We start from the raw sequence: 27195 nt of genomic DNA on the forward strand, positions 1-27195 counted from the left end.
GAGTGCATTCCAATGACCTATCAAACCTGAGAAGACTAAAGAAGTTGTACTGAAAGAAGACCTAGAAAAGCTGGAAAGCATGAGGCGGCAGTAGCCCCAGTTCTCTCTTGGACAGAAGGAAGAGCTAGCCCCGGTGCAATCTTGGATTCAGAGCCAGACTCTCCCTAAGGAAATGGACATCCAGGGCTGTGCAACCTGCGAGAACCAAGGTGCGGCTGGTGGCTCTGCAGGACCCTGTGAGCAGGCAGCAGCCGAGGACAGCCACTGAGCGCCCGGGAATATCTCGCTCACCCCCTTCTGAGACCTGTGGGACTAGGCCTCTTTTTGCATCTCCTTACACCCTTGACTCTTAAGTGGCCGTGAAATTACTGTTGAACATTAAGGGTTTTCCTTCTCACTTTTTTAAAACATCATTTTTCTGAAGCAGACATCCCATACAGACTCTCTTCCTTGTTTTTGTTCCTGATGTATTAAAACAGTCGATAAGCTCTTTTTCTGGTTTAGCTGTCTCTGAAAGAGATTGGATGGCCTCTAAAGAGGGATGTATACAACAAAACTTAATTTCAGCTGCCATCCAAAATAAATTATAATTAGAGGTATAACTAGAACGAGCCCAAACCTCAGCTTCATTTATTTTTTGTTCTATTATTACATACTTTATTTTCCCGTGTTAGAGAACTTGAAGAAATCTCACCTCTACAGGTCATAGAGTTTTCATAATGATTACCATAAATTTAGTACATTCGTCAACACTTTGTACAGCTTGTTCCCCCCACCCCACCCTCTATAGCTGAGATAAGACACTCTGGGTTTCCCTTACTACTACAAGGCACTTTAGTGTTTATCAAAATATAGTGTCCACTAGTTTAGCTGGAAATACCGAGTTTTGAATTTTGATCTTCATTCCTGTAGACACCTTTTCATTTGATTTTCCACCTTCCACTGAAATTCTGGGTCTTATCTTAAAAGTTGAGAAGCTTATAGTGGACTATTCTTTTGAGCTTTGTATGTGTAATGTTAAAACAAAAGAGCTTCTAACCCAATTAATACTGTTTTCCCTTTTTAATGTTTTTGTTTGTAAAATAATGATTTTAAAAAGTTCCAAATGTTATGTAAATTTTAGGGTTGTTTTTATGTGTTTTGTGTTTAAATGTTGTCTTAACAAAACTAACAGTTAACTCTTTCTTTTCAATCAATTTACACAAAAAGAGGTCTCTCCATGCCTGCCAGAGGTCCGATTGACATATTGCCTTTGTGAATGGGTGAGTGCTGCAAAGGGGCTACAGGGAGAAAACCCTCCTGGGAGCTCAGGCATCCCAGCCTCCGGGGCCTGCAACAGCCACATAAATCAATAGTCCTAGGCCATTTTGTAATGGGGTCTTTTCAGAAGTGAATATGATTGTTTGCTTGATAAGTTAGCTCATTTCCTGGGTACTCTTTAGAGAAGTCAGTGGTTCCTTCTCAAACTTAGAATAATATATGAAATTTGCAAATCACAAAAAGAAAATAGAAGAAAATGAAGATTACATTTACCTTTTATATACTATGCAACAAACTAACTTTTCTTCTTCTTTCCTTTTCTTTCTTTCGTTTTCTCCTTCTTTTAGGAAAACACTACTTTCTACTCTGAGGTTTTATACTTTTTGTAAATACACCCTGATTGGGAGACAGCCCATGCATCCGTGGTGACTGCTGACCCTGACTTGGCAGCTCTGCTTTCATTTCTAAAGTAGTGGTTTCCTGGATAGAACTTCTATCCTAAAGTATCAGAACCATTGTTAAATGCTGCCTTTTGACTTTTCTTGGAGTTTTCTAATATTAAGCAGTTAGGAATAGAGGACTCTCATAATCTACTCCATCTTGAGAGTCAAATGATTTCTGAAGGGCACTGTGTGGTATTTTTACCCTTGATAAAAAATCAGATATTTAAAAAATTAGTCAGCTTGGATATTGTTCATTGCTATAATCATTGTGACGTTCTTGTAGTAACAAAATTTTCAATTTATATAAACCAAAAAGGACACGTGCAGCTATTGGAGGCTCATCCTGCTTCTTGTATGCATATTTTAAACTTGATGTTTTCTAGCAATGTAAGCCCTTCTTTTCCATTGTTTATGGAGATTTTTTTTATCTAAATTTGCTTATTTCTCTGCCATAGTACACATTTTATGGAGTGTATATTATATACTAGACTTGATTTGAAACTGGTGTGTATTATATGAAGCTCTGTAAAACCGTTTATAAATTCTCATATTTTGATACGTTAACAAGTTAGTGCATTTAGAGATTAGGTTCTCTGATATCCCTACTGCTGGAGGTGAGCTGTGGAGGTCCAGCAGGGATGGCCACTCTTCCCCTAACCCCCAGGGGCTTTACCCAGTTTTAAACTTTGTTGTTCACATTTATTAGCTTTTTCTATTAATGACTATAGAAACTGGTATTAAAAACTGTAAATTACAAGGCTTCAGTGTTTGCATAAATGGTACCCAAAAAGCTGTATTTTCTTGGGTAAGTGATCAGTATTATGAAAAATAGAATATTGTGTGAATATGTCAGTTTTACATTTAAATGAAACTTCATTAAGATTCACAAGGTAAATTTAATCCAAATTGAAATTTTGTTTCAACTGAATTTATAATTAGCTGTGAAAATTTACTTGTTTTTAATGGCCATTAATATTTTAATTGGATTTTAAAGTAACAACAACAACAAAAAAAAAAAAAAAACAATCACAAGCAAAAAGATCCAGTCAGTCATCAAAAATCTACCTACAAATAAAAGCCCAGGGCCAGATGTCTTCACAGGGGAATTTTACCAAACTTTCCAAAAAGACACCATTCTGGCTCAAACTCTTTCAAAAAATTGAAGGAAAAGGAACACTACCTAACTCATTTTATGAAGCTAATATCACTCTGATACCAAAACCAGATAAGGACACTACAAAAAAGGAAAACTATAGGCTGATCTCCCTAATAAATATAGATGCAAAAATCCTAAACAAAACACTTGCAAATCAAACCCAAAGGCACATTAAAAGAATTATACAACATGACCAATTGGGGTTCATTCCTGGCATGCAAGCGTGGTTCAACATAAGAAAATCAATTAATGTAATTCAACACATTAATAAATCAAAAGAGAAAAATCAAATGATCATCTTGATAGACGCTGAGAAAGCATTAGACAAAATTCAACATCCCTTTTTGATAAAAACACTACAAAAGGTAGGAATTGAAGGACACTTCCTCAATATGATAAAGGGTATATTTGAAAAACCTACAGCCAGCATGGTACTCAATGGTGAGAGACTGAAAGCCTTCCCCCTAAGATCAGGAATGAGGCAAGAATATCCACTGTCTCCTCTGTTATTCAACATTGTGCTAGAAGTTCTAACCAAAGCAGTGCACCAAGATAAAGATATAAAAGGCATCCAGATTGGAAAGGAAGAAGTAAAACTGTCATTATTTGCAGATGATATGATCTTATATTTGAAAAATCCTGAGAATTCAACCACAAAGCTACTTGAGCTAACAAACAAATACAGCAGAATGGCGGGATATAATATTAATACACAGAAGTCAGTAATGTTCGTATACACTAGTAATGATCTAATTGAAGAGGCAATCAAAAAAATTCCATTCACAATAGCAAGTAAAAATATCAAGTACCTAGAAATAAACTTAACCAAGGACATAAAAGATGTCTACACAGAAAATTACAAAATTTTACTAAAAGAAATAAAAAAGGACCTAAATAGGTGGAAAAATATTCCATACTCTTGGATAGGAAGACTAAATATTGTTAAGATGTCAATTTTACCCAAATTGATCTATGGGTTCAATGCAATTCCAATCAAAATTCCAACAAACTACTTTGCAGACCTGGAAAAGCTAGTTGTCAAATTTATTTGGAAACAAAAGGGACCTCAAGTTGCCCAAAACTTCCTAAAAAAGAAGAACAAAGTTGGTGGACTTACACTTCCAGACTTTGAAGCCTACTATAAAGCTATGGTGGTCAAAACAGCATGGTATTGGCATAGAGATAGACATACTGATCAATGGAATCAAATTGAGAGTTCAGAAATAGACCCCCAGATATACAGTTGACTGATTTTTGATAAGGCACCCAAATCCACTGAACTGAAACAGAACAGTCTCTTCAACAAATGGGGCTGGGAAAACTGGACAGCCATAACAAAAAGAATAAAAGAGAATCCCTACCTCACACACTATACAAAAGTTAACTCAAAGTGGATCAAAGACCTTGATATAAGAGACAGTACCATAAAACTCCTAGAAGATAATGTAGGGAAACATCTTCAAGACCTTGTATTAGGAGGTCACTTCTTAGACCTTATACCTAAAGCACAAGCAATGAAAGAAAAAACAGATAAATGGGAATTCCTCAAAATCAAAAGCTTCTGTACCTCAAATGAATTTGCCAAAGAGATGAAGAGGCAGCCAACTCAATGGGAGAAAATATTTGGAAACCATGTATCTGATAAGAGACTAATATCTTGCATATATAAAGAAATCCTACAACTCAATGACAATAGTACAAACAACCCAATTATAAAATGAGCAAAAGATATGAAAAGACATTTCTCCAAAGAGGAAATACAAATTGCTAAAAAACACATGAAAAATGTTCATCTTTACTATCTGTTAGGGAGATGCAAATCAAGACCACAATGATATATCATCTCACACCAATAAGAATGGCTGCCGTCCAACAAACAAGAAACTACAAATGCTGGAGGACTTGTGGAGGAATTGGAACTCTTATTTATTGCTGGTGGGGCTGTATAATGGTACAGCCACTCTGGAAGACAGTTTGGTGGTTTCTCAGAAAACTAGATATTGAATTATCCTATGATCTGGCAATTCCACTTCTCAGTATATACCCAGAAGATTTGAAAGCAGTGACATGAACAAACATTTGTACACTGATGTTCATAGCAGCATTGTTCACAATTGCCAAGAAATGGAAACAATCCAAGTGTCCTTCAACAGATGAGTGGATAAACAAAATGTAGTATATACATACGATGGAATACTATGCAGCAGTAAGAAGCAGCAAGGTCTTGAAACATATGGCAACATGGATGAACCTTGAAGATATAATTCTGAGTGAAATAACTCAGAAGTAAAAGGAGAGATATTGTATGTTACCGCTTCTATGAACTATCCGAACAATGTAAAATCAATGTCTTATAATGTAAAAATATTGGGAACCTAGTGATAGACAGTAGCCAGTGAGGGGAAATGATAATCTATATGTTCAGATATGTTAATGATGGTGGATTCAAAGGTGTGGTAATGGATAGGGGTGATGATTGTTTGTAAATGAGATTATAAGTATCAGAGTTGTATTGAAGGCAAATAGGAATGAAAGGGTTTGTTTAAAGGCATGCTTCCCACAGATCAACACCACAAATATAGATAGGTGCTTGCATGATAAACTTCTAACGTATGACACTGGCACAGAGAGTTGACAACAGAAGGGTACATGGGAAAAATCTACACATTGCATACTAGGGAGTATAATTAATAGGAATATCATACTAGTATTACACAAATACTAGGGACAAATAATTGGGGGCTGAGAAGAGCTGTGAGATGTTTTGGGTCATGAGAATTGTTTAAAATAGAGAGTGATGAGAATTGTACAACTGAGTGATGATAGTGCAAGATACGGATGGATTATCTGTGGATAGAACATATTATGTGAACTTAGGAACCCCCTACTTTAAAAATCATGCCCTTGATATTAAGGCTTGCCCGGGTAAAACTTATGGCTGTAAAGAGGAGGCTGACCCTACCTATAATTATGCCTAAGAGTCACTTCCAGAGAACCTCTTCTGTTGCTCAAATGTGGACTTTCTGTCTCTAAGCCTAACTCTGCAAATAAATTCATCACCTTCCCCCTGATGTGGGGCAGGACCCATAAGATGAATAAGCCTTCCTGGCAACATGGGACATGTATTCTGGGAATAAGTCTGACCCTGGCATTGAAGGATTGAGAATGCCTTTTTGACCAAAAGGGGGAAAAGAAAGGCAACAAAATAAGGTTTTAGTGTCTAAGAGAATTCAAATAGAGTCAAGAGATTGTCCTGTAGGTTACTCCTATGCAAGCTTCACCTAGATATGCCAAATGACCACAGTATAATAAGTCCAAGTCAACTGTAGTCCTGATAACCTTGAAGAATACCCAGAACCTTATCTGAGACTCTATAAAAGTTTCACTCACTAAGTTTATTAGTCAGAAACTTAAATCCTTCAGAGAGCTCCTATGCCAGCTAAGTCCTAAAACCCAGAGGCAATAGTCTCTTCAAGAACATCAACTACATGTGTCCCCTTTGCTCATAAAGTTGACACCCCTTTTCAACATGAACAAATTAGTGTGCCTAGACTTCCCTGAAGATTGGGAAAGTGATTAAACTAGAGGAAGGGGTAGCAACAGACAAGATGGAATTTAACAAAGAATTATGAGTACTGAATCTTTATATTATTTTCTTTTCCTTAGTTGCTAGGGTGTTAGAATAGTTAGAAGGAAAGAATTGAAGTGGTGGAGCTGTAATGCAAGCATCCTTTGAAATTTTTTCTATAGCTACTTATTAAATTGTAATTTGAAAGCTGTACCTTTTTGTATATGTTATATTTTACAATAAGAAAATAACTGAAACTATGGTACTATAACTCATAATAACTTTCCTATATATCTACTTGTTAAATCATACTTTGAAAGATATTACCTTTTTGTATATATGTTATATTTCATAATAAGGAAATAACTGAAACTGGAATTATAACCTATAATATTTTTTTAAATTAACTACTTGTTAAATTGCACTTGGAAAGTTATCACTTTTATCTATATATGTTATATTCTTCACAAGATTGTTGTTAGAATCCTATGAGTTAAACTGTCTCTAGTACATAGGACAGTATCCAGAACATATTAAGCTCTTTGCTGGAAAAATAATAAAAATATATAGGAGTGACAAAATGATGCAACAAGAGGAATATTTGACATGGAAATGGGACCATGGAACTGGCTCTATCAACAAGTCCAGAATTCTCCATCAACAAATTAGGACACCAGAATACGCAGCCAGAAAGTAGAATGTGGATCTAAATACCCAGAAGCTCCTCTGTTAGTTATATGTGTAACCAAAATTAATGAGTTGAATAAATAATTCTGGTGGATGCATGAAGTACATTAATGTAGGCAAAGTGGCCACATTTATGTAGTTCTGAAGATGAACTTCAAGAGCTAAGAAACTTAATAACATCCAAACAAAATGTGAATTTTCCTCAGCCAACATAAAGACAAATGATTAATTTTAGTGTATCTCAAACTTGCTTAAATGGGCAACCATCTACTCATGTTAATGTCATGATTAGGTGGGATTGTATATCATGGTATAAACCACTTGCCTCTGAGGTAAATGAATCCCAGTGACAGACTCAGATAATTTCAAGAACATATTTTAATATATGAGTAATCATTATGTTTTCAGACAATGGGAGGAAAATGGAGCATACTTTTTCCCCTTATCAAGGCAGCTTTTAAGCATAAATCCTGAATATTCAAAGTGTTTACTAGATGTAAACAGGGCAGGAAGTGTCAGATAATACACGTTTCCAAAAAGTAATCCCAAGAAGGACAAGTTTTTTGTTTGTTTGTTTTACACCCACCGCCACCCCCAACCGCCTTGCTTGGGGAAAGAGTTGCAGTTTAAATGATAAAAAACAGCAGGTACCAAGAATGCTGCTTCTAATTGTGGTAATCCTTGAAGAGATGCAGGTACTGACCACTAGTAGAATAAAAAATATGTTCAGAATTGTTTTGATACCTATTTTTATGAAACAAAAGATCATGGGGAATTGGATTTCTGGTAAAAACGGCTCTTGTGCATAACATGTTCCAAGCATGTTAAATATTTGCTTACAGTGTTTGTTACCATGAATTCAAGTTTAAGTAAAACAAACACAAAAGAAATAGGTAACTGGATATATGACTTTGAGATTAAAGTATTAAAATGTAAAAAAAATGTGAAAAATGTCCTAAAAATAAATTAATAACAAGCTGAGAGGTCTCTCATGTTAAGTCATTTAGATTTCCAAATGCCCTAGACTAGTGGTGGGCCTCACTCCTCACCTTATTAACCTTATTAAATACACACCCTTAAGTATGAAAGTGACCATAGATCTCCTTTATCCCTTTTCATATTTTTGAACCTACATACATACATGTATATACGCGTATATACATGCAAATACATATATACATGTGTGTGCATATTTTTTTTTTTTTTTTTGTCTCAAACATACCCTAGCCTCTGGAGTCTAAGGAATAACACATCCTAGTTCTTCAGATTTTTGGATCTGTTTCCTCCTCTATGAAGGAAGTGTTCCCCAAACTGATATATAAGGCAGCTTTGTTGGAGTCTAAATTCTTTACCATGGACTCCCATTGAGGGGCTGGTGGAGGTGAGAATGAGTTGACTTGGAATTGTAGCTTCTGAGAGGGTAAGGGGGTGCAGATTTTGCCTTTGATGAAATCAGTATCTCTAGGTGCCTTCTGTAGCCAGTGTTTTCCTGAAAAAAATTTCCAGGACGTTGGCCCACTCCCAAGTGGGTGTCTTTGGGTGAATCCCTTTAAACATTCCCTGTAGCCTCCCTGGCCAATCAAGTAGCTACTAGCCTTCCCTGGCTATTTATATTTAGACTAATTAAAATTAAATAAAATTTTGGCATTAGCCAGATTTCAGGTGGTGAACAGCCACATGTAGCCCATGGCTATGGTATTGGGAAGCACAGTTGTAAAACCTTTCCATCACTGCAGAAAGTTCTATTGGACAGTGCTGCTTTATGGTCTTGGTGCCTGGTTTTCTTTCAAAGGAAACCACTTGCTCTCCCAATACTCGAATGTTTTTTTTTTCTTTAAACAACTTTATTGAAGCATAATTTACATACCATAAGATTGACCCATTTTCAGTGTGTAGTTCAATGATTTTTAGTAAGTTTACCATGGTTCCTCAACTGAACCATACACCACAGAAAATAACTGGAGTGACTATTTTCTCAATTCTCTCAAGAATAGTACATAGCTAACTCAATTCCAGATGCTTTAGAAAAGAAGTCAATCCATTACACACTCTAAATGGATGCCTAAGGGCAGTGGGACTTAATTTCTTTCCTGGAACCCCAGGTGAAAAAGAGAAAATATAATTTAGTGTCATTTGAAATTACAACAAAGAGATACATAAGTACATATAGTGGAATTTCTTTTAAGTCAAATGTGTGGTGCAACTGTACTGTATAACCAAAATTTGGTAACTGTTGTGGGTATGTTGCAATGTAGCATAGCAAGTCCTTTCCTTCCTTCATAAATAGAAGTATCTCTGTAAGAAAGAAGACCTTGCATTTACTGAAATATGATATATGTAAAACTGCTTAGAATAATGTCACACACTAAACAATCATGGCAATATTAATATCATCCCATTCCTCACAATTAGGGTATTTTTCTTTGTCATTGCACAGAAACACTTGTTCACATAGTTGTATAGAATGTTACATATTTTTTTTGGTTTGGCCTTTGTTCACTTCATGCAATTTTAACACACATTTTTTTGTTCATTAACAGTAGACTTGTAGAATATTTTGTTTTGTTGATTTAACACTATTTTCTTACTCTGGCCCCTAAATATTGCTATGTGGATGGTTGCCAAAATACTGATATTATAAATAATGCTACAGTGAAATACTTGTATTCATTTTTTTTCTTTAGAGTCACTTTATTTGTAATTTCTGTGACCCCAAAATAAAACTAGAAAGAGAGATGGCATGTTATAAAGCCTCTATTTTTATATAAACAGATCATTCTCTAGAAATACTGTTCCATTTTATATTATTACCAGAAATGTATAGGTTTATAGTTCCCCAGAGAAACTGAATTTTTTCATCTTCCTTATTTTTAGCTAGATGTAGAGAGGTACTATATAATGGTTTTGATCTAGGTTTCTTGAATGGTTGATATCTTATGATTTACCTTATGAATTTTCTCTTGTATAAAGAAAAAGCTCATCTACCATAACCATGTATAAAGTGTATTTTGGGTTCCTAATATATATTTGTATCAATTCCTTTTACATTTAAAATTTTACCTCTTTAATATAAATTTATGTCTTCAATGATTTCCACTACAAATATCCACTTAGTTCAATATATATGAAATATACATATTTTCTCATATTTCATAGCTGTGTATAAATACACATAGCTAAATACATATTTAGTGATATATATTTCAATATATATGTATATAAACAAATATATAAATACTTGTCAAATATTATCATTATTTAAGGTAGTGGTGTCCAAAATGGTAGCCACTAACCACTTGTGGCTATTGAGCTCTTGAAATGTGACTAGTATGAATTGAGATGTGCTGTAGGTGTAAAATACACCCTAGATTTTGAAGATACAGTGTGAACAAACAAATATAAAATATATCATTAATGTATTTTATATTGATTACATATTAAAATGATATTTTGGAGTTAAATAAAACATATTAAAATTAATTTAATCTGTTTCTTTGTACTTTTAAAATGCGGTTATTAGAAAATTTAAAGTTACGTATGTGGTTCACATATTTCTTTTAGTCAGTGCTAATCTAATACTTTAAATTTTTTTTCTAGATTTTCTATCCAATTGGTTACTTTTTCATAATTGTTTTATTTAATTCCTGTGTGTTTGACAATTATTTTAATAAATTGAAATATACTTGAAATATAGTATTTGGAATTAATTTCTTAATGTATCCAGGTGATGTGTACCATTAATTTTAAAGTTTTATATATTAGATTAGAGGAACTTGACTTGGTAGTGCATTTAATTTTTTTTAACTTAAAAATTTTGTCATCTTTTCTAATTTTAGACTAATTTTAGACTTCCCAAATGCCTGATTCCTGCTTTATTTAGTCTATATTCCTTTATTTTTCTATCTTGGTTATGCAGTTTTTTAATGGAAACTCTTTGTATCTTCTACTGGTGCATGATCAGTGTACAGTAATGCTATTGAACTTTGTGATTTTCTGAAGTCCTCTTATCTTTTTAAACTCCTTATTTATCTCTAATAATTTTGTGACTTATTTATTCCTAGTTTCTAGATACAGCTGCATTAACTGGCCAAAATTAGAATTTCAAATTCCATTCTTCCCTTTATATATATATATATATTTTTTTTTTCCTTCTTCTTCTTGAATATATTGTGCTAGTATTGTGCTTATTCTTGTGATATAAATTTTATTACATATTTTTCTGTAATATACCAGCCTTACATTCTTTGGATAAATCTTGCTTTCTTCATATTGGTCAATTTTTTTAGTCTATTACATTTTGTTTGCTAGTATTTTGCTGAAGTCTTTGCACCTTTGTTTCATTAATGAGATTTCCTAACCCTGACAAATTTGAGACTCAATATTTTGTTAGGAAATATTGTTCCCTAAGGAACATACCATACTTTAAAAAATGTATTTTTGGAGCAACTTAAGTTGCATAAGGATTTATTTATTCTTCAAAGGCTTAGAAAATTCTCCAGTTAATGCATCAGAGTCAGAATAAGTTTTCCTATTTATATATAAGTAAGTAATATTTTCTATTTTTTGTTGCATATACTCTTTTATTTTAGGTTTGTGAGTTTATCAAATCAGTCATACACTTACAGCTAAGAACAATGCTTAACATTTAACAAAATCTATGCTATTTTAATTGTCTTCTCCATGATTATATAAATTTGCAACATCTCTTTTTCAGTGCATCAATGGTTTATCAAGTTTACCCATTTTGTCAAAATGCAAATGACTGCTCTGTTGATTCATTTTTTTGTTCCTCCTTTATTTTTAAAATTTTTGCTGTGTTTTAATTTTCCTACTTTGCTTAAGCTCATTACATTATTCCATTTTAAAGTTCTTTAGGTACAGAATTAATGATATTTCTATTCTCAATTTTTATTAATATCTGTTTAGAGAGAAAAATTTCTTTCTTAGTATACTTTTACCAGCATTTCATTGATTATGATATGCTTGCTGTTTAAATTTTTTTTGTTAAATTAGCTTTTCTCTATGCAAATTAATACAGTGCTTGGAATTTTAATATTCCCATGTGATTTGTTTCTGTAGATTTCTGTTTTTCCTATTTAATTATTATTATGTTATTGTGCTAGTGTCAGAATATGGTTTCACAGGTTTCATAGTATTTTTTTTTTCGCATTTAGTGCATTTTCTGTCCCCATAGATGAATTTGTAAAACTAAGAGTTATCATTATAGTCCCTTGCCCTGTGATTCCATACTTTCCCAGGGTCTGTTAGCTCCACTTTATTTCTCATATTTTTCAGCTATATCATTTCTCTCTTCTTTGTCTGCAGATTCTGCCATATTCCCTTAGTCCTGAGATCCACAATTATAATAATACTTCTGTGATCTTCTTCTTGCACGTGACCAGTCTCTCCTGTGCCTGCCTTGATCACAGGGCCGGCTCAATGGGCATCTGGCCCATCTGCTCTTAGAAGGACCCTCCACTTGGTTTAATGCTCTGCAGTTGCCATCTTGAAATTTTTAACACTTTTTGAAAAAGAGACCCTGCATTTTCATCTTGCAGTGGGCCCTGTTAATTATGTGCCTGATCCTGCTTTGTCCTTATACTCTGTGACTTTGCTGTAGTCATTTTTTATTGTAAGTGATTGGGCATGATTTTCAGATTTTCTAGATAAGTCATTCCATCATCTTACTGGGATTCTCTTCTGACCAGGCCAGCATTGGGAAACTCCTCTGGTTAGCCCTTCGCCCTCCTCCATTCCCAGGGTGAAATCACTCCTGAATGTTCTCTCCTTGTGTCTCCTTCACTTTATGTCATGTGTTCCTTTATTACATCCAGAGTGGCTTGTGGTCGGGTGTCCAACAGATGGGACTCGGCTCAGGCCCCACCACGGTTTGCCTAGAGTAGCAGTGGGAGCAAAAGTAAGCTCTGCCCCAACCTCCCTCCTACACAGCCCAAGACATGAGTGCTAAACTTCCCCCAAACCCTTGACACAGAGGACTGGACTTGTCCTGTGCACTTGGGGTTTTAGACTTATGATTTTATTTTGCCATATTCTCTCTGACTTAGCCATATACTCTCATCATTCTGGAGGGGCAGAACTCAATTTCCTTCAAACATAGCCCCTTTCTCGAGGAGTAAAGATGTAGTTTAACCCTCTCAATGAAACCTGGGAAATAAAACTAACATAGAGCAGGACAGGGTTAAAAAACGCAGTAGAGCCTCCCATGACTTGGGTTTGAGGTTGGCTTGTTCTTGCCTATGGGTTGACCTTGGGCAAATTGCTTCATTGAGACTCAGTAGCCTTATCTGTAAAAGAGGAATAAATGTGTCCATCCTGCCCCTCTTTGTGGTCTATGTGTTTCTCCTTCCCTCTTGCTCATGGAGGCTATTCTACCCCATCCTCCTATTGACTCAAAAAGAGATGAAGATGTTCTCTTATCTCCAATAGACCTCCAGTTCCTCTGGCCTCACTGCTCTCTGTCCTCAACATTGATCTCATGTTTTTTAGGGTAGCTGCTATGTGGGTGAAAATGACACCCACAGGGATCCTATTTCCAAATCCTGGAGTAAGAGTCTTGATGAAATAAATCTGTAAAAGCTCAATCTCAAAACAGTCCAACCTCGGTGCCCCTGTGTACTCACCGTGAAGGGCCTGGCTTCAGGCCCCAACAGGGATGTGAGGCTGCCTGTCAGATGTCCCACTCATGCCAACATGCCTGCATGCCTCATTAGGAGGCCTGGAGTTATATAGACTGACCTAGGGAAACTGTAATAGATAAGAATTTGGTTCCTGCCTCCTATTCCACTCATATCAGAACAAAGTAGGGTTCTCAAGCCTAGTTCCACTAGGGCCTTCTTTAATTTTGATACTTAGGGATAATCCTGTTCCTAATGCAAAAGCCCCATTACTTGCTTACCTTTCCAGGTTGGTGAGTGGTTTTCTCCACTACAGTCTGGTTACGAGCTAGCCCCTCTCTTTTTTCTTGATGAGGTCACACAATTTAGGCTCTGTTCTGTCATAGTTTTATGTTTGTTTCTCATCCTAATTATCAGCTTATGAGATGCACTAGGAAGACTAAAAATCTTACAACACTCTGTGCTGAGGGGTGAGTGGGTGGGCAGTCAAATAATCCCCAAGTCAACATAATGTACAGGAATCTGTTGTTAATAGCACACAAAGGAAATGTAATCTGTATGTCCCAACAAATGTCTAAAATCTGTGATTGAGCAGAAATCTTGTCATATTCAAAATGGAAATAAGGAGACCACTGATTGGAGCTCTAGAATTCGGAAGCATGAAAATTTTTATTGTGAAATATTTATTGGACCCCAAACTCATCTTTATGGGGACCAGTGGGAAGGGAGGTGTATTAAACATAGATGAGGCCGAGACTTCTGAGTACCAGAGAATTCTCGTGGATCTAATTAACCTTTTGGGGAAATAATCTGTAAGTTCCAATTGCTAACTTGTGAGTCAGCTTTCATAATGTTCTTTAACACTTGCAAATGTTGGTCTACTTCCACCCTGGCAGGCAGATTGGGAGGTGGGTCAGCATTTTTATTTCTGTGTGGCCAAGGAGGAGAATGAAGTTCCCAAGATTTAAGGGATTTGTCTGTGTCAAGCAGTGACGAAATGGTGAAGGTTCAGATCTGTGCTCTCAGCCAGAGCATCTTGGGTGTGGGGGCTGAGTCACCCAGCCAGGCTGCTCCCTAACATCCCAAATTAGACAGAAGGTTTGAATTTCTCTACAAGTAAGAGCGAGAACTAGACTGTTGGAATGAAGTATTTACACACCACTGCAGAGAAAAGGATTTATGAAGGCAAGATTTCAGCTGTGTGCTTAAAGGGAAAAGAGAGGCAGAGTGGAAGTGGTTAGGATCCTTTTTATGGCTGAAATGTCAGGATAGACTTAATATGGTCTTTGTAGGAAAACAGATGGATAAAAGAACATAGAGATAATTCAATGTGCAAAGTGTTTATGGAAGCAATAAAACTAAGTTTGACGGCGAGAATAGAGTGTTTAAAAACTTTATTTTAGGATACAACATAGAGTTAAATCTGAAATACCCATTATCAGAACTAGGAATTGAGGGTGATTAAAATTACTCTACAAACTCTAATTCCATTAATTGTACTCTACTAGACATCTTAATTGCCCCTAACAGTTACAAACACAGCAAGTCCACAGCATCAAAGAAATCCCCATGTTAGGAAAAAGCAATTTTATAATTCACCAAGTGTAGAAGCTACTCAGAGTAGAGAATGTCCTGGGATCTTTGGCTCAGTGATAAAGGGAAACCAGGGAACTTAATTTAAAAGGCCTAACTATATGAAACCACTCGAATTCAGGCTGCAGGCATATAAGATTGCAACGTTATTCGATTTTAAGACAGCAAGTACTAGGGAATTGAAAACTCCAGTCGGAAATTCATGTGTTTGGAAGAAGGCTAAAATAAACATCACACCAAATGGCAATGTCATTAAAATAAAGACTATGAAGAATTGAAAAAAAATTTTTTTTCAACATCTAATTTGACTTAAAAAAAAAAAAAAAAAAGTTTAAAAAACATTCTGTGATAAAACACCCAGAATCAGAAGGTCAAGGGAATCATTCAGTGTGACCTTTTGCCTTCAGGCTGGGGCTGCCTATACATCTTGGTAGATAATTGCCTACCCCATTCTTAAAGTTCTTGTGGAAAAGGAAAGTCCCAGGCCCCCTTGGAAATGCATACCAGTGCCTGGTGGCAGCACAAGGAAGAGTTCCTATTTGCTGAGCCTAAAATCCCTGTGGGCCTCAGCTTATCCATAGCCTCCTTATCTTGTGCTAGTCCCAGTGGTCCTCAAGATGCCCTATTATTTGATAACATGATTTTAAAAGATTATTCAAGGTTCCTGCCACATCATCTCTTAACTAAGGTTTAACAACGCAAGAAATGTCTGCACAGAAACTGGCGTCCTGGAGAGGAACTTGGATGTATCTTAGCGTGTGCTCCCTTCTCCCGCTGCCTCAACTCTGCCCTTGTTCAGCAAGTCGGCTCCATCACTTCCTTCAAGGCCTAGCTTCACTCAGTCTCCCTTCCCAAATCACCTCTCGGGTGTTACTTTGTACCAGGGCAGAGCGTCCAGCCAGATTATAAAAACACGACGTGTGGCTCCCAATCTCTCCTCACTTGTCCCGAGCCCCTCCCTCCGTGTTTGTTTGTTTGTTTTTAATTGGGGCACATCCTGAGCCTTTTCCTTCCTGCTTCTGGGAATGCTATCAACCTGTCTTCACTCTCTCATGTGGACTCCATATGTCTCTGCTGGTAAGGACAAGATGACATTTGGCTAATTTTTTGCTAACATGCATATTTGGGAGCTGTCTAGGGAAGCTTCCTGTTGCCAGGTAATTTGTACATTTTAACAGCAGCCTTCTGGAGAGTTTGTCCTCTCTTGTGTTGTGTACTGCTAATGGTGGGAATGTCTAACTAATTAAGGAAGGAATTGGGCAGCGTGCCACGCTGGAGGGGTGATGTTTTGGTCCGGTGAGGTTGTGCTATGTCCTACTTCTCAGAGATCAGTAGAATTTTTACTGACCCATGGCAGCCATGGGCCTGCTCTTAAAAATTGGCAGTGTAATGCATGCACAATGAAAAATAAAACCACTCTCCTATCCCAGACCCTCATTGCATCAAATACAGTCTAGATATATTATATTATACAGTCTAGATATATATACAGTCTAGATATATTCTTAACAGATGCTAGCTACATGAATGGAAATATTTGTATTAGATAAGAAGGAAAAAATTGGAGGAAAAGTTGAGAGCCACAGAATAATAAAACAGACTCAGCATATGTGAGGAAAGAGGTCTTATGAAATAAGGAAGGGTTTTACAAGTACATGAGGGACAAAGATTGATTTTCAAAAATGGCTTATTAGTTAAAATCAACAAATTTATTGATCTATTATATGGCAGGTCCTGGGCTGGAAACAAAGGATAGGAAGGTGCATCTATGTAACTCAAACACTGATGAATTCAAGTAGTATGTAGAAAAGACTTGTAGTTGTACTCTTTTGAGCTCAGGCTCATATGGGGGAAAGACTCATAAATAAATAATTATAATCTAGTCCAATGAGGGCCATAGTTGGGGTATGTACTAAATGTTTTAAAGACCTGAAGGAGCAATTCGTTATGGTTTCTGGAGTCAGGAACATCTTTTCAAAGGAGGGAACATTTGTGTTTTCTCGAAGAATGCCCCTAAGTACTTGCAGTGGAAAGACGGAAACAAGAATTCTGAGTCCTGTGCTGTGCACAAAGGCAGGGAGGGTGGGAGTCCATGGCCATTTCGGGGAAGTGGGTCAGTGTGACTAGCATGTAGGGAGATGATGCTAGAAGGAAAGTTAGGGTCCAGGTTATGATGGGCTGTGCCTATCTACTAAGGAGAATGAACTTTGTCTTGAAGAGAACTATTGAAGACTTTTAGGCTGTGAAGAGACCCTGTCGCCCACCCCAAACCCCACCTCAGGACAGTTCTGATGGTAGTTTGAGGAACAGATGGAAGCTGGGAGGGGCTAGAGACAGGCAGGATTAGGAGGCTACCACAAGAGTCCAAGCAAAGTGAGATACAACAATGAACCAGGCCATTCTGATGGGAATAGGTTTGAGAGACATTTCTAGGTTGACTTAGAACACCTCAATAATTAACTAGAACAGGGTTCAGGGAATTGAGGCTGAGGCTGAATTCTTCAGTAAGGGCTACCAGGTGAGTAGAGCACCGCTAAGAGAAATATGATGTGCAAGAGGGAGCAAGAAGGCTCCAGAGTCGATGAATTAAAACAAAGGCATTTTGAGTTTGAGCTTTTTGGGGGCACATTGAGGCCAAGAATCACAGCAGGGGAAAAGAGTTGCAATGATATAAGGAGAGTTAGCAATATGAAATCCACAAAGGTCAAGAAAGGTGAAGACTAAAATGTAGCTGTTAGGTTTGTTAATTAGGAAGTCAACCATGACCTTTGGAAGGGCAGTGTCAGTAGTGTTGTGGGAATGGAATCCAGTTACAATAGGACGGTAACTGAAAAGGCAGTGAGAATTGGAGAAAATAGAGTATTTTTAGATAGAAATTTTGGTGCGAGGGTAAGGAGAGTAATAAGGTATAAGATGGCTTCTGAACTGGGGTTAGCCTTGGATAGCAGGGGCAGGGTAAGGATAAGTGGAATGGAGGAAAAGTTAAATTTATTTCTTGATGCATTTTGTTTTCTGTGAAGTAGAATACCAGGACAACTGCAGAGAGGGAGGGGCTGTGGGTCAATTAGGATTTGGAAAGGAATGGTTTGGAGAATGGAAAACGTAGCCAATTAGCAAATGGTAAAAATGTTTCCTTAATGACACTGAAGGCCCCACTGAAGACAGAAATCATATACTTGTAATGGTTCTAGTCAGCATGGCTATGTGATTTTTTTTCTCCAGCACAGTGGAAGCTTGAGGGCAGGTATGGAGATAGAAATGATTATATTTATGCAAAGCAGGAAATTGGTAAGGAGGGTGCAGCTGAAGGGCAAGACTGAAGGGTCTACGGTGTGATTGAGAATATGGTTGAAAGTCTTAGTGATGAGGTCCAGGCTGGGTAGAGAACAAAAATACAGACAGGAGCGGTGTTTGACTGAGAGAGCAGGATATGGTTAGAGGAAGTAAAGTTCTCGCTAAGACTGGCAGGTGGGTTTAGGGGAAATAAGGGAATGAGACTAATGGAAGGACAGAGTTTCTGACCGGACAATGGGTTTCTGAGTTTAAGATTTCAGAGGCAAAGTAGTTTTGGGGTCTGGATGTAGGGATGGGTAGTAAAGGAAAGTGGGTTGGGAGCAACAAATCCTGGGATGTGTGAAATGATATGATCATTAGATATCTGAATTCCTTAAACTATTAAAATAAATCTGTCCCTGAAAACCAGATTGATGAGACCCAAATAAATGCAAAACTCAGAAGGCATTTGCCAAGCTTTGCTCATCGTGCAATGTGGAGACGACTGGAAAGTTGATGAAAAATTCTGATGACCCACATGGGAGGAAGGGACAATAAAAAATAGGCCACTCTGTAGACCTTATAAAGAGCAATATGTGATCTTTTCTTTCACTTTGTGGGTGTCTTTCTCTCGAAAGAATGAACCAACAAAATAGCATTTTTATATTCCAGATTTCTGGCTTCTCTTAAAAAGCAAGATGACCTGGCACATTGGGCCAGGATTCCCTCTTGGCACCAATAAGATTCTTCTTCAGGTTACCTGAGTCCCCGCTGTTCCACAGTGTTGCCCCACACCTGACTGAGCGTCATTTGCTATTTATCATCATGTGAATCTTACAGTTAAGAGAATAGTGAAATATTTCTTATATAATGGCCCTATCAAAATTGGAAAACCAAAGATGAGTCAGGAAAGGCATTCCTTTGCATTCACTGTACAAAGTACATCACTGTTAATAAACTATAAATTAGAATAATACTGTGAAACAAATACATCAAGCTTCACTCATTATATTACCTACTGGCTCCCATAGACATTTGAACTTGCAATGACTCCTGTAATAAAGTAATAGTAGAAATACAATCAAATACCTGAGAGAGAATTTGCAAAAATGGTGTGATAAGCAACAGTAATTTTTAGGGTGAACCATATTAGTCTATCATATTGTTCCCTTGGCTGACAGGATAATCATATTGAATCCCCAGTAATTAAGATTCCCTCAAAGTGGTACCTAACTCAATAGCCATTGAGAACAATTGAATGAATTCAGCAGTGCTTCCTCAGTGGCTATAAAGCTTTGATGTAATTCCCAGAGTACCTAACTTCTTGGCAGCCATGTACACTTGTAGAAGACATATCCAAGAAAAACTGGTGAAGGAGCTTTAAGTGTTAGAGGAGAGGAAGAATACAGAGTGAAAACTTTTGGCAGGTCTAACTTGCCCCATTGGAGCCCAAGAAGAAAAGCAATCTTTATGCATTCTTGTTGTTGAGGATCATTATAAATAAGTATACTTCAAGCCTTAGGGGCATAATAAATTAAAATCAACATTTTGGATTGACTCAGGAAACAAATGGGTAGCCAGTGTGGACCACTGCATTGAAATTATCTGCTATTTCCTTGGAGCATTTTGGTCTTCCACTTTCTGCTTGAGTTAGCTCTCACATTAAGCTTCTGGAGAGCAGTCGAATATGAAGGCTCAAAGGCTGAACTAGGAAATAAAGTGAGATTGAAGTTTGAGAAGTGAAAATTGTCATAATACATTGAGGGAGAAAATAATCTGAAGGCCAAGTGATCAGTGAGTCAGAAAAATTTGGGAAGTTGTAATGTTAGAGCACGCAAAGTGGAATCTAGATATGAATTCATAACCTACAAAAGTATAAATGGCCACAAGAAGACAGTAAGCAGTGCCAATGTTATTTTGGGAAACTGATGGAAGGTTATTATGAACTAGGGAGCCCGAGTAGTTAAATTCTAGACATCAAATTAAAGATGTAGACAAATAGAAGACAGTTTGGTGAAGGGTGACAACAATGATTTAAAGTTGTGATAGATTGAAATATGAGGAAAGCTCAAAAGATATAAAACTGTGTATTGCTGGCATGATATAATAATGAGAATTCAAAGGTATTCATCAGTATCTAACCATTAGTATATGAATATAATAAATAAATTGGTAAAAGCACCACAGAGTTACACAGAATGAGCATTTTATTAATGTCTTGCCTAACTTTTATTGCCCTGCTCTGAAAATTAGTCTGGAGGAATCATTGTACAGTATTTGCTGAGGAATGACTAGGATATTTTTGCTTTCTTTTCTAACTCTAACTTCTATGAATTTTACATTGCCGTGAAAACACTTCAGTAAGAATTTTGGCAAAATACTTACAATTTCTTCAATAGCATTGCTCAAGGAATAGGAGAAATGGAAAGCAATCACTTAGTAACTGCACAGATACAAATAGGAAGGAGAAGAAATAATCACTTAATATGCTGTTCATGATGAAAAAAATCTGAGTTTTGCTATTAAAAACCCTGTTGGGAGCCTAGAACCGCACAAGTCAGAGGACAAATGCTGCTTCCCATCACCATTTTGGAGAAATAGTACGTACGGTCTGGCTGTTTGTGTGTTGAAGAAGTACAGCTATAACATCAGCAGGCGTGTGACCAGCAGCTTGTGGGAGACAAGTACTTATGGGGATAAAAAGGAATCTGGCACAGGCCTTGAGCTTCTGGCATCATTAATTACAGGTCTGCCAAGAAGCTTTTGGAAACATTTTAATTTAAATGCCAAGTCTATTTCAACGAAGTCTCCCTGGTTTGACCTGTTGGGAGTCCAGAGTGAGATGGATAGGTGCTCATTTTGGAGAGCATTAGGCGAATGAGATGGCGCTTTTATAAAAAGCATCCTGGGAGTTTAAACCTGAAAACGCCCTCACTTGCCCCAGGGAACTCATGGTAAGAGTCAAAGAATAAATGGCTCTCCTAGCATTTTACTAGTAACTGGTAAATGCATGAAAAATTAGATACTAATGCAGAAAGGGCAAAGACCTCCAGGCGTTTACTGAAAATATCAGAATTAGAGAACTTTCAGAATAAAGGCCCCTCTGCACTCTTTCTTTCTCCCCCCACAGCATATTCACAGGCTAATATGACTAAATTTGATACAGCAGATTAAGAACCTGATTTGAATTATTTGAATGTATTTTTCTGCAAAACAACTACAAGATAAAAAAAAAACCTAATATTTTGAAATAAAATTAGAAAAAAGGTAGAAAAGAGTTGGGACTAAATAAAATATTAAAACATCGCTGTCCATCCATATGAAAATATTTGTTGATGTGTAGTCCCAGGTGATAAGTTACACAACACACGAATCCATAGGATCAAAAGAATTAAAATGCCCCTAAAAATAACTTGAAGATATTTGATGTTGCTTCAGGGACAAGGGCGGGTATGTTTATATATGTAAAGCAGGTTCTCTATGAGGCGACTTAGCAGTTTGCTACAGCATCATAGTAATGAAAAAACAAGGTCTTTAAGTTCACCCTAGAGCGGACAATCTCCTTCGCGCCCTGCGGGAAGAGTATTCCCGGAGAACGAAAAACAAGTTAGAGAACAGCTGGGGTGCTAGAGAAGGGCGGGAGCCTGGAGCCCAGGGATCCTGGAATGGAGAAATGGGTGGGATCAGGCAGGGTGGAGCCTCGGGTACCAAGCTGTGGAGTTTGGTGCGAGTGATGGAGATCCAGAGCAAGACTTTGCGGGGCGGAGCGGCATAATCAGGTTGATATTTAGGCCCGGCGCAAACTGAAGCGTGATGCAGAAGGATGTGGCTATAGCGACACAAGTAGAATCATGTCCCAAATGATGAGCCTGACCCAGGACTGGCCCGCTGGGGGCTGGATCAGCTGGCATACCTGGAGGTGGGCTCGGGAAGGACACTGGTGGAGGGACGACGGTGATAAATCTCTGTGGAGAAGGGCTATCCAGAGGGCACAGAATAGGTTCTGCCCATGTCCTCTGCCCCTCAGCCCCACCCCTCTCGCGCCCCCCAGGATTCTTGCAACCACTCGAATCAATTCACAGTTTGCTAGCTCAAAGGAACGGAATTGATTTTAATATGTGATGCCCAGAGTGGATAGCATTTTTCCAAGCTGGGTTGGAGGGGAACGAGTTCCCTGCACTGAGGCCCAGAGTAGGAGGAGGGAGGCACAGCGGCCGAGCCCGGAGCACCCCGACCCGCGCTCTAGCCCCGCGACCGGTGCAGTTGCTGCGCCTCGGGGCGCCGGGGCGGGTGACTGGCAGTTGCGACAGCTCCGGGGAGGGGGTGGTAGTGGCGGTGTACCCAGGACCCGATGCCGTCGCCTCAGCTCAGCAGCCCGATGACCCGGACTCAACGAGAGTAGCCGCGACGGCGGCGACCTCGAGCGAGAGCCCGGGAGGCTCGCGGTGGGTCGGGGGGCAGTGGGGGAGGGCCCCCGCGGCCTGTAGGGGGCAGTGCCGAGCCCTGGCGGACACAACCACGGTGCGCGGTGGGTGGGTCTGGGCTGCCCCCTCCAGGAGCTGTCCCCCAGGCTGCACCGCTACTGTCACGGCTGAGCTGCCCCTGCCCACTGCGCGCTTTCTCCTGATGCCGCGGTCCTCCGCGGGACCCCTGGGGGGGGGGGGACGCAGCGGGTCCCGGCACGCGTCAGCTACCTGGAAGTTGGGTTCCAGAGAGACTCCTTGCGCCGCCGCCCGCCGGCCGGCCGGGGACCGCGTGACCCTCGGGAAGCGCCTCCGCGTGGTGGAAGAGCGTCAGGGCGCCTGCTGCTTATCCTCACCCCGCGTCCCAGGTGGCGCCCTGCCTCCCCGGGTGGGTACCCCGAGATTCCAGGGAGGGCGCCGCGTTACCGCGTGGTGGGTGCCCTGAGCCCTCTGGAAGAGCCCCGAAGAAGAGAGTCCTGTGTCCCTTACATGGGCGCCCCGTTACTTCGGGGTGTGTGTCTCGAGCCCCTGAGGTGGTCGCCCTGTGGCCCCGGGGTGGGCGCCAAGCCCGCGCGGGTTATTTTTGGCGCCCGCTGCGGCGCGTGTGTCGGGGCGTGTTTTCTTTCCCCAGGTGCTGGGAGCCCGGGCTCCGCCGCCGCCGGAGCTGACTTGTGCCTCTCTCTTCTCTCCCTTGCAGGAATCTTCCGATAATTCTGCCGCCACGACTTTAGCTGTGTGCGAAGCAAGATCGAAACAAACAGCACATCTAAATTAAAAAAAAAAAAAAAAAAAAAAGCGGAAGAAGCGGCCGAGGCGGCGGCGGCGGGAGGAGGAGAGGAGGAGGGGCCGCGCGCGGCGGCCCGAGGCGGCGGCGGGGACGCGGGGACGCGGGGACGCGGCTTTGTGCTGGCGGGTCGCGGGGCGCCCATGGCGGAGTGCGGCCGGGGGGGCGCCGCCGGCGGGGCCCTGCCCACCTCCCCGGGCCCGGCCCTCGGAGCCAAGGGCGCCCTGAAAGCCGGATCCGGAGAAGGCGGCGGGGGAGGTCGCCTCGGCCACAGGCGGGCGCGCTATGACAGCGGCGGGGTTTCCAACGGAGACTGCAGCCTCGGCGTGTCTGGGGACGAAACCCGAGCCAGCCCCACCAGGGAGCCCTATGGCACAGCGCTCGCCCCGACCCCCAGCCCGGCCGCCGGTACCCTCTCCCGGGAGAGCAAGCCGGGCGGCCTGCCCCGGCGGAGCAGCATCATCAAGGTAGGTGGGAGAAGGTCGCTCATCACCCACCCCCAGCCGTCCTTGGGGTTTGTTCTTCCCTGAGGGGGATGGGGGGAGGTGGTGGTGGAAGGAGGGGGATGTAAGGGGAGCTCACTGCTAACAGGAACCACTGGGACACGGGTGCTGGGGGTGGTTGAGCAGGGATTGGATGCAGATGGCATTTGGAAAGAATTGAGAGGTGATCCCTGAGGTGCAGGGGGAGCTGTGCCCAGAAATCCTCTCCAGTTGAACTTGGGGCTTTCACCTTTCCCAGGATTGGCCTGGAAGTATGGCCTGTACCTGTGTGGACAGGACATGCTGTTCTGTGGTAGCAAGGGCTGGTAACAGACTCCCTGTAACGTTTCCTATTGTATTTTAAGGACTGTTGGGGATTTTGTGAAAACATTTTCTTAAAAATCCCAGAAGACAAACAGAAATTTTAAGAGAGGTTGCCTCTTGCAAATGGTTGTGCTTCCAGGGTGCAAAATCTCTGGTCCCTCAATCACACGGCGAAATGGAGTAGGTTTCTGAACAGAAATGCAGATTTCCGCTTTCTTAGGCTCAAAAGCTCTGAGAGATTATAGTTCTGCCCTATTTAATCTTTCCCTTGTTGCAGTAGGCTGGCCTCCACCTCCTCTATGGAAGTTCTTTGGGACAGTTTGCTTGGTTTTGAAATCTTTTGCATGGTGTAATTTAGCAGAAGCAAGCCTGCGATTGTTTTGTTGTATTTTTAAACTCAAGATGTAATGTTAGAAACTCCTGTGTTTGTTGTGGTTTCATTCTTATATTACATTTTGGTCTGCAATATAAAAATATTTCTCGTGACATGAAGTGTAAATATAGTTTATGAGCAAAGAAGAGCAGAGCCTCAGGAAAGACTTAACTCATTCTCCTTAAGTTTGGAGAAATTTTAAAACATTTTTTGAAATCAGGGGTTACCAGGACAGTAAGCAGCAAGGCACACTGACAGGATTGCACCCACCCTTCCTGTGGCTGATAACCGATGGGAGGGTAGGAGAGAGGGCAGAATATGCCACAGTGAAGAGAGTTAGCACTGGTGCTATTTGAATTTCGGTTGGACCTACAGAAATCTTCCAAATACTATGAAAAGGTCTGAGGGTGTTATCAACTTCTGCAGTAATTTAGTGAAATATACCGTCTCGCTACTCTATGTAACAGGCAGTTGTGAAACTGCTTTTCGCTTTGTCATCTGTTTGCACAGTTTATGTGTGGGTTAGGGCAAGATTGAAGGGTTTAAAGATCAAGGGTATTAACTACCTGCAGTGCAAGTTTAGAGTTAAACTAAGGAAAGTAAAAGGTATTTTTGTTGCATCCTTAGTTTTTAGTGATTTACATTTTCTTTTACTCTGTAGCTTTTGTTTCCATGGAAGCTGCTTTCAACTGTGGGTGATAATCAACACTATTGACAGAGTTATGTGTCATGACTGTTTTATGGGTTACCAAATATTTGAGATAATTTTGCATGGTATTATTAAATGAATGAAATTTGAGGTGAAAATTCTGAAGAAAATACCAGCCTACAAAGTTTTAATCCCCTCCCCCAGTTTTTGAGGGCGTGTTTTTGCTTTTCTAAAATAATTTCAAACTTTATTGCTGTTCATAGTGGGATTCATAATGTGATTTCTATAATTACATTTTAATTTTCCATTCATAAGAGATTAGAGAGAAGAATGATTTGTCAGTATTTCTAATAATATGGAATTGAGAACTTTTTGGTACATATCATTTCTTCGTTGAAGACTCTGGTGCATACAGGGAAATGATTAATTGTTCAGAAATCACTGATGTTGGAAATGGCATGATGATTATATTGTAGTCTGAAACTTTCAAAGATGTTTTCTTATTTTCCTTCTTTCTTGTGAAGCCAGTTGATTCTTTTTCACAGTTGTATCCCTAGCTACACAGTGCCAGAAACATGGGAGGAGCTCAATAGACATTTGCTTACTGGATGAATGAAGGAAAGATGGAATGATAAGGAAGTACATATTTTCTAAGTTCTATTAATTTCTGAAACAGGTGGTTTTGGGTTTGCCAGTGTCATATCTTGTTAATTATCTTGTACCTCCTAAGATGACTTAATTGACTCCTTTTTCTTGCCATGGTTTTCAACTGTATTTTTCTAAACCACTCTTTCAAAGTTGAAAGTTGTGCAAGCCTAATTTAAGTGATTCATAGGAAAGGGGGTATGCTATATTTAAATAATTAAGTCCTTAGTATGTTTCTCCTTGAATTGGTGCCTCAAAGGATCAAGATTTAGGGATTTATTTGTACTATTTTCTAAAGATGTTACAACATCAAGACAATATCCTGATAAAGAAGTCTTTTAGTTTAACAGTTTCACAAAGCACTGAATGGTTCATACATATTTTTGTCACATGACTGGCAGAATTCTTTATATTGCACTTTTGTTAAAAAATATTAAAAAGCAGAAGTTCATGTGTTGGAAAGTGGAAAATCCTGATGTCTTTCCTTGATTTCCTTATGCTTTCTCTCTCTTTTTTTTAATTAGCGACATTGTGGGTTTATAAAACATGATGCATAAAATACAGGATTCCCATATACCGTATACCATTCTATTCTTAACACCTTGTATTGGTGTGGTACATCTGTTACAATTGATGAAAGCATATTTTAATAACTGTATTATTAACTGTAATCCATGGTTTAATTTAGGGTTCAGTGTTTGTGTTGTACAGTTCCATGGATTAAAAAAAAATTTTTTTTATTCTAGTACCATACATACAACCTAAAATTTACCCTTTTAACCACATCCAAATATATAATTCAGTGCTATTAATAACGTTCACAATGTTATGCTACTGTCACCATCATCCATCACCAAAAC

The 27195-nt window shown here is 39.2% G+C and overlaps 1 protein-coding gene across 2 annotated transcripts in view; it reads left to right on the forward strand.

Moving 5' to 3' along the window:
• Nucleotides 1-23962: 23962 nt before the first annotated feature.
• Nucleotides 23963-27195, forward strand: part of PLCL2 (phospholipase C like 2) — a 211598-nt gene continuing 208365 nt past the window's right edge. For both annotated transcript variants that reach the window (XM_037845556.1, XM_037845565.1), the window contains exon 1: nt 23963-24329. In XM_037845556.1, coding sequence (XP_037701484.1) covers nt 24006-24329 — 324 coding nt within the window. In that variant the 5' untranslated portion in view covers nt 23963-24005. The remainder of the gene's footprint in view (nt 24330-27195) is intronic.

Source organism: Choloepus didactylus, chromosome 1 (genome assembly GCF_015220235.1).
Source record: "Choloepus didactylus isolate mChoDid1 chromosome 1, mChoDid1.pri, whole genome shotgun sequence".
NCBI classification, from domain to species: domain Eukaryota; kingdom Metazoa; phylum Chordata; class Mammalia; order Pilosa; family Megalonychidae; genus Choloepus; species Choloepus didactylus.